The sequence below is a fragment of the Dermacentor variabilis genome, chromosome 8 (assembly GCF_050947875.1).
Source record: "Dermacentor variabilis isolate Ectoservices chromosome 8, ASM5094787v1, whole genome shotgun sequence".
Classification (NCBI taxonomy): domain Eukaryota; kingdom Metazoa; phylum Arthropoda; class Arachnida; order Ixodida; family Ixodidae; genus Dermacentor; species Dermacentor variabilis.
The window spans coordinates 60,173,270-60,188,408 of record NC_134575.1 but is presented as its reverse complement, the minus strand read 5'-3'; the positions used below and the strand labels follow the sequence as shown (position 1 = coordinate 60,188,408).

Sequence of the window (15,139 nt, the reverse complement as noted above, 5' to 3'; positions counted from 1 at the left end):
TCAGGACTCACTGAAATTCTCTGGCTACTTGCAAACTACTCGAATGAATATTTAACAAATTCAACAATAATAACTTTAATTTATAGTGAGTTTACTTACACTTTCTTCTTTCACATATGTCCTTTAAGTAGGCAGATTATATATGCGCCAAAATAGGTTATAAGAGCCTAAAAGTTACACGCTATTTGCATTGTCAACGCTTACGTCGAGTTTCACATGGCTGACTGGTGGTGGCGCAGCTTACCACCCCTTCTGGCGCCATTGATAGCGCATCGTAGAGGTGATGCCGGTAGGCGTTTGTTTCGCTGCGCTTTCTGCCGTTGGTGCTTTGCACGGCTTCGCCATGGCTTTCAACTGAGGCAGGATGCAGTTGTATGTTCTATCGGCGTGCCACCGTGCCATGCTTGCTAGCATGCATCGCTAGCCTTCCCCTGTTTCGCTTGAATAACTCGCACGCACAGTTGATCAAGAACACGGCTCCGGATCGGATCGTAGTCTGTACCACGGTGGTCCGTACTGAATCCGTGTCGGTACGTGGATGTAGCGCACAGAAAACACGCTGGTGATCGGTTCCTTACGTGAACGTTCTGCATAGCCCCCGCCACTGACTACAATTAGTCGATGCAGCAGTACGACGTAGCACGTACAGCATAAGAAAGGCGAATAAGGAAATCGGGATGTGTCCGCTTCTCTTCTCTTGACTGTGTTACGCCGCGCTCATTGATTGAATTCGCTGCCCAGGTATAGCTATGAATGCCCACCAGCTTGCCCGCCTTTCACTCATTCTGCAATACCAAGAGATTGCTTCGGAGGTTAAACGTGGTTAAACTTCATGCCGGCGTCACTTTGACGTATCGATCGGTCGTGGTCTGTATCGTGCGCGAACGATCGAAAATTCAAATTCGGTTTCTTCTAACGGAGGCTGCACACGCAGTCACGAAGCACGTTCTCAAATGACAAATATTGAAAAGCTACGCGCGCGTTATTTGCTCGCAAAACTGTGCCTCTTTCTCGAAATGCGCAAGAGTGCGGTAGTGTGTGACTGCATAATTAACGTACACGTATTCGCTGCTCGCTAACGGTGCCTAGAACAATGGTTGTTTTTATAATAGAAAAATTGAACAGTGAATATAACAGTATATTCATAATGTTCAGCTATAAACCAGCACTTGTCCATGCTGTAGTTCAGCAAAATCGGCTGTGATAGACATTTATGTATAGCAAAGAGTGCTTAATTATTAGCAATTATAATGTGCTGGAACTTACGAACTTAGCCCTGATGTATCAGTGACGTATGACCACGTCTAAAGAACCCCAGTTGGCCAAAATTAATCTGGAGTCTCCCAGGGCCTCGCAATCATGTAGTGGCCTAATTAGTACATAAAATCCCTTAATTGAATTAAATTTACCCTTTAGGTCAACGCAGCGAATTTCTCTCCATGGCTGCTGTTTTTGTTAACTGTCTGTACCTTTACCTTGTGTAAAATAGGCTTCTCCTTATCTGCGTGTCGGCAGTAACCCGAAGAAGTGTGTTGTTTTTGGTCATACTCCTAACTAATTATTTTGCATAGATTAATCAACAAACTTTTTTCACTTTTACACTTAAGGCATATATATGTCAGCACTAGTATGTTTTTTTGTTTTTTTTGCCATCCAGACATGATTTAAAGGAAACTCATGCGATGCGTGTTCACACCACTATTTGAAAGCTCCCAGTTGTTAATGGCACGCACTGCTGCTGCATGACAACGCGGCAAATATATTAGTGCTTAGAAGTCCGTCGTTGGATGACGTCAGTATACATCCATGCGTGAAGCCTGTAACGACACTCTGCGAGTTAATGTGGCCACTGTAAATAACACGTGTACACTTCACACGTGGCGTCGCGTAGCCGTAGTATTTTGCCCTTGGAAACAATATATGCAAGAAATGAGCCTTTCATGCCTCGCAAATCTGCTTGAAGGTAGGGACACCTTTAAACTCTTTATCATTAAAGCACTGATGTTTAAGCTATAGAATGTCACCTGCCTCACCTTCCTATCCCTTCTCGTTCCAGATTAATCAAGCAATCCATGGCATCCAGCGATGACGTCGGGTTGAAATAGCAGGCTGTAATTGAATTTCTGCGGAATGGTCAGACAATAAACTTGGACTGCTACAGTGGCACTCTAAAGTGACTGTGGGCCAGATTGCAACGCACTCGCAGATACTCGTAAACAGGCAGTTCTGCACCACAGCAATGCTCGTCCGCACACAAGCCACAAAACTCGGGAAGCACTGCAGCTCCTGAGGTTCAAAGACATTCTGCCTCATTCTGCCTGTAGTGTGGATCTTGTGCCCTGCGACTTTTGGCTCCTGTAATGCGGAGGTAGAAGCAGCAGTTCGGCAATGGTGTCGCCAGCAGCCGCCACAATTCTTCGCCAACAGCATGAAAAACCTTGTTTTGCGTTGGTGCAAGTGTGTTGACTGTAATGGGGACTATGTTGAGAAATGATGCCACCATTTGTAGCTGACATGGAAAGCTTTCCACTGATACGTGTATCGACTATCTGTCGAACACAAGTAAAGGTATCAGCTTGGAGGCCATTACTTTCTGTATCGCTCTCGTACTTTTACTACTTTCTTCGAGAGGGCCCCCAAGGGTCCCTGGATGAAGCAGTTGCAAGATTTTCCTCATCTTTCTGCGAGGAAAGTGTCACTGCCCATGAAACCAGGCACGGTGCTGCCAAAAATACAAAGTTAGGCTACAGTATTTTCAAAGCGGATAAAGTACATGATGCATTCTTGTCTAAAACTGGGGACCACGTATGGGTGAAGGCCACTGTGGAAACCTCCATTACTTTGTCCACGAGGTACTATAAAGTGGCTGCTGTTATACAAAGTGATGGTAATGTTGCTGAAGGCAGATGCAAATGCCGCGCTAGGGCAAAAGGCGTTTGCAAGCATGTAGCTGCCCTTCTGTGTTTGTTACTTGATTCTGTGAGGTCAGGTGCACACTATCTGGCTGAGAGCAGACCATGTAGAACCAGAACCTGGACTTTGGGAACAGGTGAAAAAGATCGCACCAGTGGTGCTTGCAGTCCTCGGAGCTCAGCTTTGTAATGCATGAGCCAATGAAAACGAAGGCACGAAGAGCTGACACAAACGACGTAAGAGTAAAACTTGCAGAATAGGATCTCAAGTGCCTTTATGACACACTGAAGAAGCATCAGATCAATCCTATGCTGGCATGTGTGCTAGAAGATGCCAAATTTCAGTCTGTGGAAATGGCTGAGGTGCCCTGTAAAATGAGCTTTGCATCCCTCCCAGTAATGTTGCCAGCAAGGGTGCTATGACCAGTACGTGCCTTCTCCGTATGAAGCTATGGGCTGTTCGCTATTACTTGATGAGGCATGAGAACTAAAAGCAAGCACAAGCCAAGAAACCAGCAGTGAGAGAATTTGCACTGAAAGATCAAAGCAGCTGACAGCGTCACACTTTGGTGGAATTATATCAAGAGAAAAGATGATTGAAGAAAATTAATTAGAGCATATTTGCATCCACATCCACATAGACAAAGCACTTGGCCTTCAGCATTGAGAATGAAGAGCCTGCAGTTCAAACGAACATTGCCACAACAAATTCAAGAACAGCAGTTCTTCACCTGAGCTTGCATGTAAACTTTGGTGTGCCAATGCTCGGAGTATCAGTCGATACTCCGAGCATTGGCACACCAAAGTTTACAGGAAGTTTGCACCAATGTTTCTGAGGAAGGTACACTGCTGATCACAAACGGTACATCCTTGCGAGCCATGTATTTTAACAGTGCACCCTACTTTCATAATGCCTTCTGTGTGACCATTAGAGGCCAGCACGGCACTATGGTTCTGTACTTCGTAAAGGTCCATTCGTGCAATACAAAGTCGGGCTGTTTTACACTTGCCATGAGGGAAAAATTTTGCATGTGTTGTACACTCGTGTACCACTTAACAGTGGACTGCACTGTACTTCTTCCTTAAGAAATCCTGTAGGAATACAAAGCCATTTAATTCACTAGTGGCTAGCATCAAGCATGTCAGTGGCATTCAAGCCGATTCACATGCCAGTGCACCTAGGTCTAGGTAGTTCATACCCAGGTCTGAGTAGTACAGTGCCTGCTACAATCCTTTTCATTTATGCATTGTAAAGTTTCGTCATAAACTTTAATATGGGCATTTATTCTACAGCATCTGCATGGAGTGCTATGTCCTTTGAAGCTGCTTACAAGACCTTTACCTGCATCCTGCCACTGCAAAACATCTTGTGTGGTTCATTACCAAGCTCATTGTTTGCAAGTCAGGTCATCACATCAAGTTTAATTTGCTCAATGTAAAGTCCCATTTGCCTTCCAACAACAGCTAGGCAGTCGGTACTGCAGCTAGAGCAGGGAGTTCCATCTGCGGTGAAAGCAGCGGAGCCTTTGTGGGCAGAGCCAATCAGGGCTTTGGCTAGGCTACGCATTATTTTTGCAGAGTTGGGATGTCAGCACAGACAGATATCTGTCAACTACTAAACATGACTATTCAACCTAATTTGTGCTGTGTCTAGATGGCACAGGGGCCTTATCATTGTTGCATTACCTAATAACTCCCATATTATGTACAAGGTACTCAGCGCAATAACTATGGTTCCTATTAATTACCTTTCTGGGACCCCGTATCCTCTGTGTCATGACCAATTGGCGGGTGACACACCTTAATATCTTTCTAGAGCTTTAGAGAGACAGCGCCACAGTGCTTGCAATTGGAAGCAACAAGAATAGGTGGTGGTCAAAACACAGCAGCCATGACATTATTTCAGCACCAGCAACAGTTTTCAAGGTTAGCTGGATACACGCCATGGTCGCTTAGTGGCTGTGGTGTTGTCAAACCGTGGTAGTATCAAATTCTGAACACAGTGGCAGCCTTTCGACGCGGGTGAAGTGCAAAAACTTTGGTGTACCATATGCATTGGGTGCACATTAAAGAATCCCAAGCGATCAGAATTAATCCGGAATCCCTCAGTAAGGTGTGCCTCGTAATCAATCATGGTTTCAGCGCATCTAACACTAGAATTAAATAATTTTTTCAAAGTCTGGCTGGTTTCCATTACTTGAGTGAGCCACTGCTGCTGGGTACAATGTGGATATCACTTATTTTTCGTCTGCACAAATCTTTTGCAGAGATATCGCTTTTGCATTACAGAAAAGACCTGGATTCTCACAGCTTCACAGGGGGACTGACTGCTGTGAACCACACCGCTGTGAAATGTTTAGAAATGATCCAAGGACAAGATATTCTCATTGACATGGTTTGAGTAGTCGCATGCGATTTGCACACCTACGTGCTGAATCTTTGGTGTAGTCACACTTCTGCAATCAAGATTATTCAAGCTCTCGTGCACATCATCATCACCCTGCATGGAACCTGTGTTGCAGACATGTGCATTGTGCAAGCATTCATGCGAACAATGTAGCCAAGGTTGAAATGGCAACAAAAAGTATTTATTGAGAACATGAATTAGGACAAACCACACTTGCATACCAAGTCCTTATGAGTGGAACACACTGACCATACGGGTGGCCGAGCAGACCCTCGCGAAGAGAAAACATCAATTTTTCAAAATATGTGTTGTATGTATATAATATATAGATCTACTTGAACCCATCTTCAAAAATAAGTCTCTTCTGTGCAGCATGATACATGTACAGACTAAAAAGGACGCCACATACCAAACATTCGCAGCTCGGAACACCTCGTGTGGGCATGAGAGAGCACGCTGTTTGACTAGAATAACATCAGCATAATGATCGCTCTGAAGATGAGCCAAACAGTACAGAGAGGTTAATACGGTTTGATTCGGATCTAGTTGGCGTGTTTTGATTAGTAGTTTTGGCATTTTAATGCGTGGCCAGATAGTCGCAACACTTGACAAGGACACCGCTGTGACCTCTTGCTGTAACTGTCTGCCCACTTTCCAAGATATGCAAGAACTACCACACGTACAGGAAAATTAAGCTTTTCTTTCTCATGCATGTATGTATGGAGCAGTGGCCTTGGCTTTGTATAATGCGGCCATCGGGAGACTTTCCTCTGGTAGACGTGAAAGAGATGACGGTATGCTTTTCTATGCAGCAGTGTATGCACGAGAAGCAGTCTGTGCTGATTTATGTGCGTTCAGTTTACCCTCGCTTCTCAGCTGAGCGACTGCGCAGTTCATACCGTTCAGTCACCGGGAAATACATGCTGGCGCAACGTCTCCATCGCGGTGCTTTAATTCGACATTGTGAAGATGTCAGTGGGCTGCTTTGGCCTTTTCTCAGCAGTCGTCAAAGACGGACTGGTGGATAGTGCAATGAAATATGCGCCCATGAGAACGAGAATTCTTAGATATTGCGATTTGCAAGCATGTCAAATATTGTGGACTGTCCTGCGTCTACTAAATGCGAAGTACTGACCTAGTAGCATAAAGGAACAATGACAACCTCTGCGCTTGCCGTCCTATCGACGCACTGAAAAAGTTGTGAAGAAAATTTTCAAAACCACACATGCAAAGTAGGCAAAAAATGTTTTCTGTCTCGCACTAGTGGCCCATTTTAACTTTGTTGCATGAAAACTTGTGCGTAACCTTTTCTTTTTCTCTTGCGCAGTTTGTTCTTGTTTGTCTTCAGTGCACTTTTAAATCTCGTCCTCATCTGTTTGTGTCAATATTGATGTCAAATACGGCACTTAACAATACACAGAGTGCCAATAGAATGTGCGGAACAGCAAACATAATCAAGTCACATCACATAAAGGATGGTTTGGTAAGTGAGAAATGGATCTCTAGCCACACCAGTAGTAAGAAATAAAACAGAGGAAGATGCCTAATGAATGAAACAGCATGATACAATCAGCACCGCTGACACAGTTCCTGTAAAAGCGCATCCTTGCAAGCAACATGAGAGAGAAGACCGAAACTAGCATTCAGGATACTCGGTGTGATCAGCATAGCTACTCGACAACTATAAGTCTTGCGCGAGGTAACATGTTCAGTAGTATAGCTACTCGGCACACAACGTAGTATTTAACCTGTACACATTGTGAACACGAATACAATATATGAAGGGTAATTTTTGGGCTTTGATCAAGAAAGACATTTAACCGTGCATAATACAACAAAGAAACTAAACACTTCAGGGTCCACGGAAACTTTGGTACCTGGAGGTAACACGAAGAGCGAATTTGGCATGCCAAAATTTTGGGGAAATGAAAACTTGAATTATACATGTAAAATTTTATGGCACCATTATGGTAAAACAATTTTGCTTTGTTACCCAAGTTTGACATGCTGAAACCAAACCAAAATGAAATGCCCTCAATTACATGCAGGATTTTACGGTGTTCACATGTCATGTTCAAATCCCTGCATTATGTGTAAAAGTTGCTTGAAAACGAATTTGGAGTTCCTTCTCGCATTGCTCACAGTTCTACTACTCTTAACTTGACCATTGCACAAACAGTTCTGAAGAATAACTTACAGATATCTCTTGAAGGCTTCTGAATCACAGATTCATGGGACAGTGTAGCAATATAAGTGTACGGACAGACGTAAATCACTTAGATGCACCCATTTTAGATGGCTTATTTGTAGCTGGTAACTAAGAAGCAATGCTCGGCGTGTTGTTTTTAACTTAAAGGGGCCCTGAACCACCCTTTGGGCCTGGTGAAAAAAACATAGTCCGCGGATAGCATACGCTGCTGCGAACATCTCAGCCAAATTTTGCAGTCGTGCGTTGCGTATGGATCTCGCATGCGGAGCGCAAAGTCACCTTTCTCTCAAACATGCTCTTTTCAACAGAAGCCTGCTTCTCACTCTTTTCTGGATGCTCGATTTTGTAATGCAGCAGATTCCAATATGTGGCTGCTATTCACCAATAGCCGACATTAATTCAGAAGCAGGTTTGGATCAGTGTGCTTCTTCCTGCTTTTACTGTGTACATTTATTGACGCAGTTTAATAAACAGGCTGAAGTAGGAGAAATACTTTCGAATTTCAATAATGATTACGTACTTCCGGAAGAAGCAGACTATCGTCTGCTCACGCTCGTCCGCGGCTGCCCATGTAGAACTTAAACATTGGTCACTCTGCTTATCTGTGTTGTAGCCATCGGGTCTCACTAATTTTGAATGCTCAACTAGTCCAGAATCACGTGGAACTTAAGGTTAGACCACACACACACACACTTGCCAGCTCACTCCTAACTGCTCTTCAATGTCTTTGCAGACTTTGCTTTGTAATTACTGAGCTATTGAAAGAACTGTTGAAGGATGGTGGGCAGATTGTTCTAGAGAAACTGGCCCCCCTGTATACGCAATGCCTCATGACTTCGAGCGTACCGGAATCTTGGAAAAACGCTAACATAATCCTAATCCATAAGAAAGGGGATGCCAAAGACTTGAAAAATTATACACCGATCAGCTTACTGTCCGTTGCCAACAAAGTATTTACTAAGGTAATTGCAATTACTAAGGTAATAGAATCAGGAACACCTAAGACTTCCGTCAACCAAAGGACCAGGCAGGATTCTGTAAAGGCTACTCAACAATAGACCATATTCACGCTATCAATCAGGTGATAGAAAAATGTGCGGAATATAACCAACCGTTATATATAGCTTTCATTGATTACGAGAAAGCGTTTGATTCAGTTGAAACCTCAGCAGTCATGGAGGCATTGCGGAATCAGGGTGTAGACGAGCCGTATGTAAACATACTGAAAGATATCTATAGCGGCTCCACAGCCACCGTAGTCCTGCATAAAGAAAGCAACAAAATCCCAATAAAGAAAGGCGTTGGAGAAGGGTAATTGGAGAGTTGTAGGGTAGTTGGAGAAGTATGGGAGAGGTCTTTGCCCTGCATTGGGCGTAACCAGGCTGCTGCTGCTGCTGCTGCTGATGATGATGAAATAACTTCAAACATCCAAAACCAAATATGAAGTGCGCGCGACGGTGACGTTTGGTAGGCGGAGTGTTGTGGGCGTGCCCCGCTCTGCCGTAGTCTTAACAGTGCAAGGCATTGAAGAAGGAACAGGAGCACCGTGAAGGGGTGCTTGAATGCCAACAACTCCGCTTCTGCTGAACGCATTGAAGTATTTTTTGTGGCAAAGTATTTCTGGAATAGCCTAACTTAACGTCAAATTAATTTCTCCACTTTGATAAAGAGTGCTTTAGGGCCCCTTTAATCTTCTGAAGTCTTCTGATGAGAAAAAGCTGTTCACTCAAAGGTGGCCTTACACACTAAATGTTTAGAAACATGGGAGGCAAAACCAACATGAACGTACAGGAACAATTACCTCTACATGGTGAGAATAAAGCTTGATAACATGTAAAAATACACTGTACCAATCAAGCATTTACTGTGCCACACATTCAAACAATGTACAAATGGTGTTTTCATGCAAAAATGCATGCGGTAAGCTAATAACAAAAAATGGCAGAACCAGGGAATGTACCATGGGGTGCTATATATCACAAGAAAATGACTTTGAACAAACCACTCGCATATCAAAATGGAATGAAGCAAGCGTAATGAGTAAAATGAAACCATAAAGCACAGCAATACAGCTAAAACAACAAAAAAAGTAAATAAGAACAAAATATACATCAACAAATGCTCCTTGTAAATTTTTATCGAGCATTTTGGTATTCAACAATGGCACCCGACAACTTCCAACAACTGTGTGGCGCTTAATTATAAAACAAACTATGAATACTCAAATATATGCTCCACAAGCCCATTCGAGCTGTTACTGCCTGCATGCGTGGCTAAACCAAACATTCAGTGAACTTAAATACGACTCTAATCCAAAGCTATGTGAAGTTTAGAACACTAAAACGGCAAACATACACGGAGCAAATGCTGCTTTGCAGATTGCACAAGCAAAAGTAAGATTTTCGACGATCTCAAACCTGACACTTATCTTGAGTGGAATGTAAATATGTCACCAACAACGCCACGACTGGATATCTAAAAAAAAAAGGAAGCGAAAAGGAGGCACACAGAATCCGTTTCATAATTAAATGCGAAGTTTGGTCACTCAGCTTAAATCCGATGTGTGACAAGCATGACATTTGTAGAAGCCCATACAGATAATTGATTACCAATTTTTTAACGCAAATCTAACTGCAATATTTAAAATTACATTATGGCAAATGCCGCACACACCGATCAAGTTTCGAATGGTGAATGTAGCGCTTAATGCTTTGAATATGGTGACTGTAAAGTCCTGCTAGCATCTTCCGGTAAGAAGTCTAACTATTGCTAACCTCTGCATGGGTTTCCTAGCTAGCTGGCACATCCGAGTAGTACAGCTGTGTGAGATTACTAGGCGGTTGAGTTCATTCAAGTGTCAACAGATCAATGAAGCCCTTTCTCAAAAGGCTGCGACTAGCTTCAGGTTCGTGCATGGAATGAGGAGACGACGGTTCTTGGACGGCCACAGGGCCCACGGGAAATGGCCGGGTCAACGGTGGCACACCGGCACTGTCGGGAAACAAGTCGTGGCGAAAGTCAAAACCTCCGATGGCGACTAGCACGCACCTTTGTATTTCTTGCTGCAGAGTCAGTTACAACCTATGAACGCAGCGGCAAACATGCCTCAAAAGGGAATTCGCATTGAGCGCACTGGCCCAGTGGATATACGGCCTTCTACCGCTGGGTGGGAGGTTCGATTCTTGGCTGCAGCGGATGCGTTGCGAGCAGGGCCTAACGCGAAAATGCCTTGCCAAGCTTTCGGTGCTCATTTAGGAATTACAGGGCCCGTATTTAGTAACGGTTCTCTTCCGTCCTTTTTGTGTTCTTGTCATTAGCTCACAGAAGTCGTCCCCTTGCCGTTGCCAGGATCAGCCACTAGTTGGCATGAATGATTAAAAAAAAAAAAAAAGACGAAAAAAAAGGAGAGAGAGAGAATAGAATTGGAGAAAGCAAATGCTCACAAGATATGGTTCCACATGATCGAAATTAGTAATACGTAGACCTCTGCATAGGACCTGTGCTGTTTTGGGAGCTGAAACCTTTTCAATCAAAGATAATGCGTACGCGTAAACCAGCTGGCTGCTGTTGCTCATTTCCCCTCTTCTGGTTTGTGACTGCATGTATTTGTGTTTGCAGGACACAACCTTGACTTTACAGCGTACCCCATCTGCCCGCAAGAATTTGCACAGCCTAGTACAGGGCGGGAACCCAAAGCTTCTTTTCAGGACACCAACCTAGTTGCTGTGTGCTGTCAGCAAGTGTGCGCGCATGTTTATGTACCCTGCTCTATGCTAAATTCGTTATTAAGTGTCTATGCTTTTGAGGGAGAACCCTAAAGAAAAAAGGACACAGGTTCCTACAGCGCTTCACCAAACTGTGGCTGTCGAGCATGTGCAATTTCACTGCTCAGTGACTAAACATTTTAGCCAAAGGTCATCACACTGAGATAGCTAAGCTCTCCTATACACAAAATTTACAGAAAAAAAAAATGTGTGCATAGAAACGGACATATTATAGGACAAGAAAGTGTTTCTTGCTCAATATGAAGGCTTCCGAGTTGACCAAGGTGCTAGAATATTACTGGGGAAAAAAAAAAATCTCGCCCCACTTATATAACTTGGCATAAAGACAGTGGTGCCTTTTGCACTATATAGAACTGTCAGTACAACCAGAGAGAGATGGAAATAAAGCTTGGTCACACTGCATCTGTACCAGTAGTTAACAGAGGCTAAGCAAGGGTTGCCCCAGCTCAGAGCCAACCTTTCGATCAGGAGACTTGTCTCTGTCGGGCCATGCTACCATATGTTATGGTGATGGTGTGGCCACTGCTGGTACCAACTGTTAAATAAGTCATGGCACCAGTTGGTACCTGCCACGACTGGTAACTGGTTACAGCTGCTGTTGTCGGTGCACAGCACTGGTGCAGAGACCTGCATTTTTACCTTCATATAATCAATAATAAAAAAAATTTGTGCATATAGCTACTCTGTTCTTGTTCAAATTTTGCAGCAAGATCATATTTTATGGTCTGGATAGTTCCATATAACGCTTGTAGCTGTTGCTTGCCTTGTTCATCAAAGAAAAAAAAAGCAAATTAGCCTTCGTTGGCATTCCTCGCAGTATATGACGTTTAAATCAGGGCAGCTATGATGTTACCTTATTGCTTCCAGCGTCTGCAGTACCTGCAGAAAGCATGGCCTTCGAGATTGGTTTCCACTAATCACTGGGAACTCAATGTTTACATTGCACCAAGTGCAATATAAACGTGGAAGAAGGTGCAGACGAAGGGAAATTTGCATCTTTTTTCTTAGCAAACCAGACTTGTAAGGATGGTGGTTTGGGCGAGTTGGAACAGTTTAACTGTAAACAGCAGGTCTTTGTACACAAAGAGAAGTCCCTTTGTTGAAACGTTCGCTCCAGGCTGAGGCTTCACTCAGTCGGACACTGTTGATCACTTGCCCATATTCCTGTACATCCTTTGCATTGTTCGCACGTTCATCACTCTTTTTGCCGTTGAGCTTCCTGCTGTGCTAAGATACCATACTTTCAGTAAAATCTCCAAAAAGAAATCACAACTGCGGCTCAGCCAGCCAGTGCCTCGGGCAAGATGCCAGCTGCAAAAAAGACTCCATGGCTTGCGGACAAGTTGAAGATGGCATCTTCCAGTTCAAGGCTATTGGCCTTATCACAGTAGCCGTGCCTATCTCGGGCGAGAATGACTAGCGCAACAAGCACGTGATTGTTTGTGGGATGGATTGATCAGCATGTCACGGGACAACACTTTTGTCTGCAGTGCACCTTATCTGTCTAATCCTAACCTACTTTAATAAAAGAATGATGAGCTGAGACTGTCAGGCAGAGAAGTTCTGACAACTAGCATTAGGGTTTTCTCACTTGTATGGTAATGCAAAACCAAATACTAATTCCAGTTGACGCAAGAGGACGCTGCTCAAACAAAACAAGACTCTTCCCGAAATAAACTGAGTTGTGAGTCAGCGTGTGTTTGTTAATGCTGCCTATGTCTTTCGTCTTTTGTGTGCGCTGCAGTTCAACAATGAACACAGGCTCCTTCTGCAAACATTGAGTAATCACCTAAACGAAGTGATGGAGCAATTCGACCAATAACTTGTGTGTTAGAAATATGGCAATGTTAATCATACCTAACATGACTGTGGTTTGCGAGAGCTGATGGCCTTAAAAAAATGTTCTCTTTAAATCTGTGCTCAACTTTCTTTGAAAGACCCTGAAGTAATGGAAACATAATGTTATAAATGCCTGCGCCTCACGAACGCTAGCAGAAACCAGGAAAATATTTCAACACGCAGTGGTTGCCTCTTGATGTATAAAAATCTTGCAGGACCAGTTGCTGGACCACACCAGACATCGCGCACGCTCGCACAGTTTAGGCAGTTAAAACAATGTTTAGAACAAACATACCTAAACTGCTAAGGGGCGCCAGTGTGCATCAGGCTGGAAACACATTCGCTAAACACAGCTTGACTTTCAGTCTAGGTTCGTCACATGTTGGCACATTGCTGTAGAATGCGACAGAACACAACACAACTATGGAGGCTTATTTGCTAGAGCAGCCCAAGACAAAGCATAACTCGGCCAACCATTCCTCCTCCACTGTGTCGTGTATGGCCCTGTGATGCCTTATCCTGTATTGTTTCTGGAATGCTCTTTTTTTTCTTTCTGTGCGACTTGGCTAGTGCACTACCCTAACAGCTATGGACGACTGCAACAGACCCTTTTCCTAACTGCTGAGCTACCTTTCCCACAACGCAGTGGTTTGCCGAGCTAACGGCGGCACAGTCAGTTATGCAGTAGGCACGTACGGTCACGAGCAAAAGTCTGAGGACCACCAGATGGCACGAAAAACTTTTTTTCTTTTTCGTCGCAGCCTAGGCACGCAGGCTGAAATTAAGTGCTACAGCCTATCTGTGCCCATTCGACCAATGCACTCCATCGAGGCAATTCCAGGTTGTACAGCTGTACTATAAGCAATTTCAATTTTTTGCTGCTGTCGTGGTCTCTGGACTTTTGCTTGCGACTGTACAGGCACAGTTTGTGCGTGTTACGGGGTAGAAAATGCAGATGGGGCTCTTGTGACAAAACCATGCGTGAAAGACAGGCACCAACAAGCTCAGACGATGCTTGATCTTTGCTTGAATGAGGACTGTTGCTGCCATTAGCTGGGCAAACATGCGATGTGGAGAAGCTCGTTGGCATATCGGGAAAAGGGTCCATTTGGCATGTAAAAGAACACCTTACATGGTCAGCAACATGATAGATGCTGATCTGCCATGCCATGCCTCTCAAAGTTGTGGGGGACCCACAACGACCACGCCAGCGGGGCTACCGGTGGTGCTTGGTTTTGCCGAGACATGCCGCCAGCCGATGGGAGCGGCTTCCCGGTGCTGTCGCTGAATCAGCGCCGACATCATGCTTGCGCTGAAAAGTCAGAGGTCCCAGGAGAAGAGGTGGTGCTTGACAAGCATGTCGCGCACGCCTTCGCGCAGCGGTTGTGAGGGCTCCCGCTGTGTTGGCAGCTCCCAGTTGGGATTCAGGTTAAACGCAAACTGCGACAAGAGCCTGCGCACCAAATTACAGCGAATTACTTTTGCTCGTGCACAATTTCTCGCTTGGCAAAATGTTATCAAAGCATCTCTGTTGACGGCACTGGCATCATTACTGTTGACATCTTGGCGCAGAGCGCGTCAATGAAGAGGGTTTCCTGGGTCATGTCTAGTTATAAGAGCAATATGACTTCAAACGAAGAACCCTTGTGGCATAACTGTAACTAGTACTAACTGAATTGAATGGCACATAAGTGTAACCCTTCTTGCCTGTAGCCAAATAAAGAGAACCCAAAGCCTAGCCTCTGATGTCTGGTAGCCTTACTGTACACATGATTGACAATGAGTATTCCAAACTTATGTCAAAGTACGACTCAACTTGCAGGCTGCCCATAGCAACACACGATCAATGTACAGTGGTGAGCAACACAATGGTGATCTAGGTCTATTCAGATAGACAGCCAATGCTAGTCTGTCATGCCTCGTGTTCAGAGCCCCAATGTTCGTATTCAAACCACGCGTCCGTTCATTATCCCTTTATCAGCAGGTA

General features: G+C 44.3%; 1 protein-coding gene and 1 long non-coding RNA gene across 5 annotated transcripts in view; one reads left to right on the top strand and one right to left on the bottom strand.

The window, feature by feature from the left end:
- The first annotated feature begins 4 nt into the window (after positions 1 to 4).
- Positions 5 to 2,164, top strand: LOC142590251 (uncharacterized). Its single transcript, XR_012830057.1, has 2 exons — positions 5 to 530; positions 2,057 to 2,164. It is a non-coding gene; the product is annotated as an uncharacterized LOC142590251 (long non-coding RNA).
- A 3,314-nt stretch (positions 2,165 to 5,478) lies between these two features.
- The window catches only part of LOC142590249 (small G protein signaling modulator 3 homolog), a 47,640-nt gene continuing 37,979 nt past the window's right edge, over positions 5,479 to 15,139 (bottom strand). For all 4 annotated transcript variants that reach the window (XM_075702185.1, XM_075702187.1, XM_075702184.1 and 1 more), the window contains exon 19: positions 5,479 to 14,605. In XM_075702185.1, the coding sequence (XP_075558300.1) occupies positions 14,473 to 14,605 (133 nt within the window). In that variant the 3' untranslated portion in view covers positions 5,479 to 14,472. The remainder of the gene's footprint in view (positions 14,606 to 15,139) is intronic.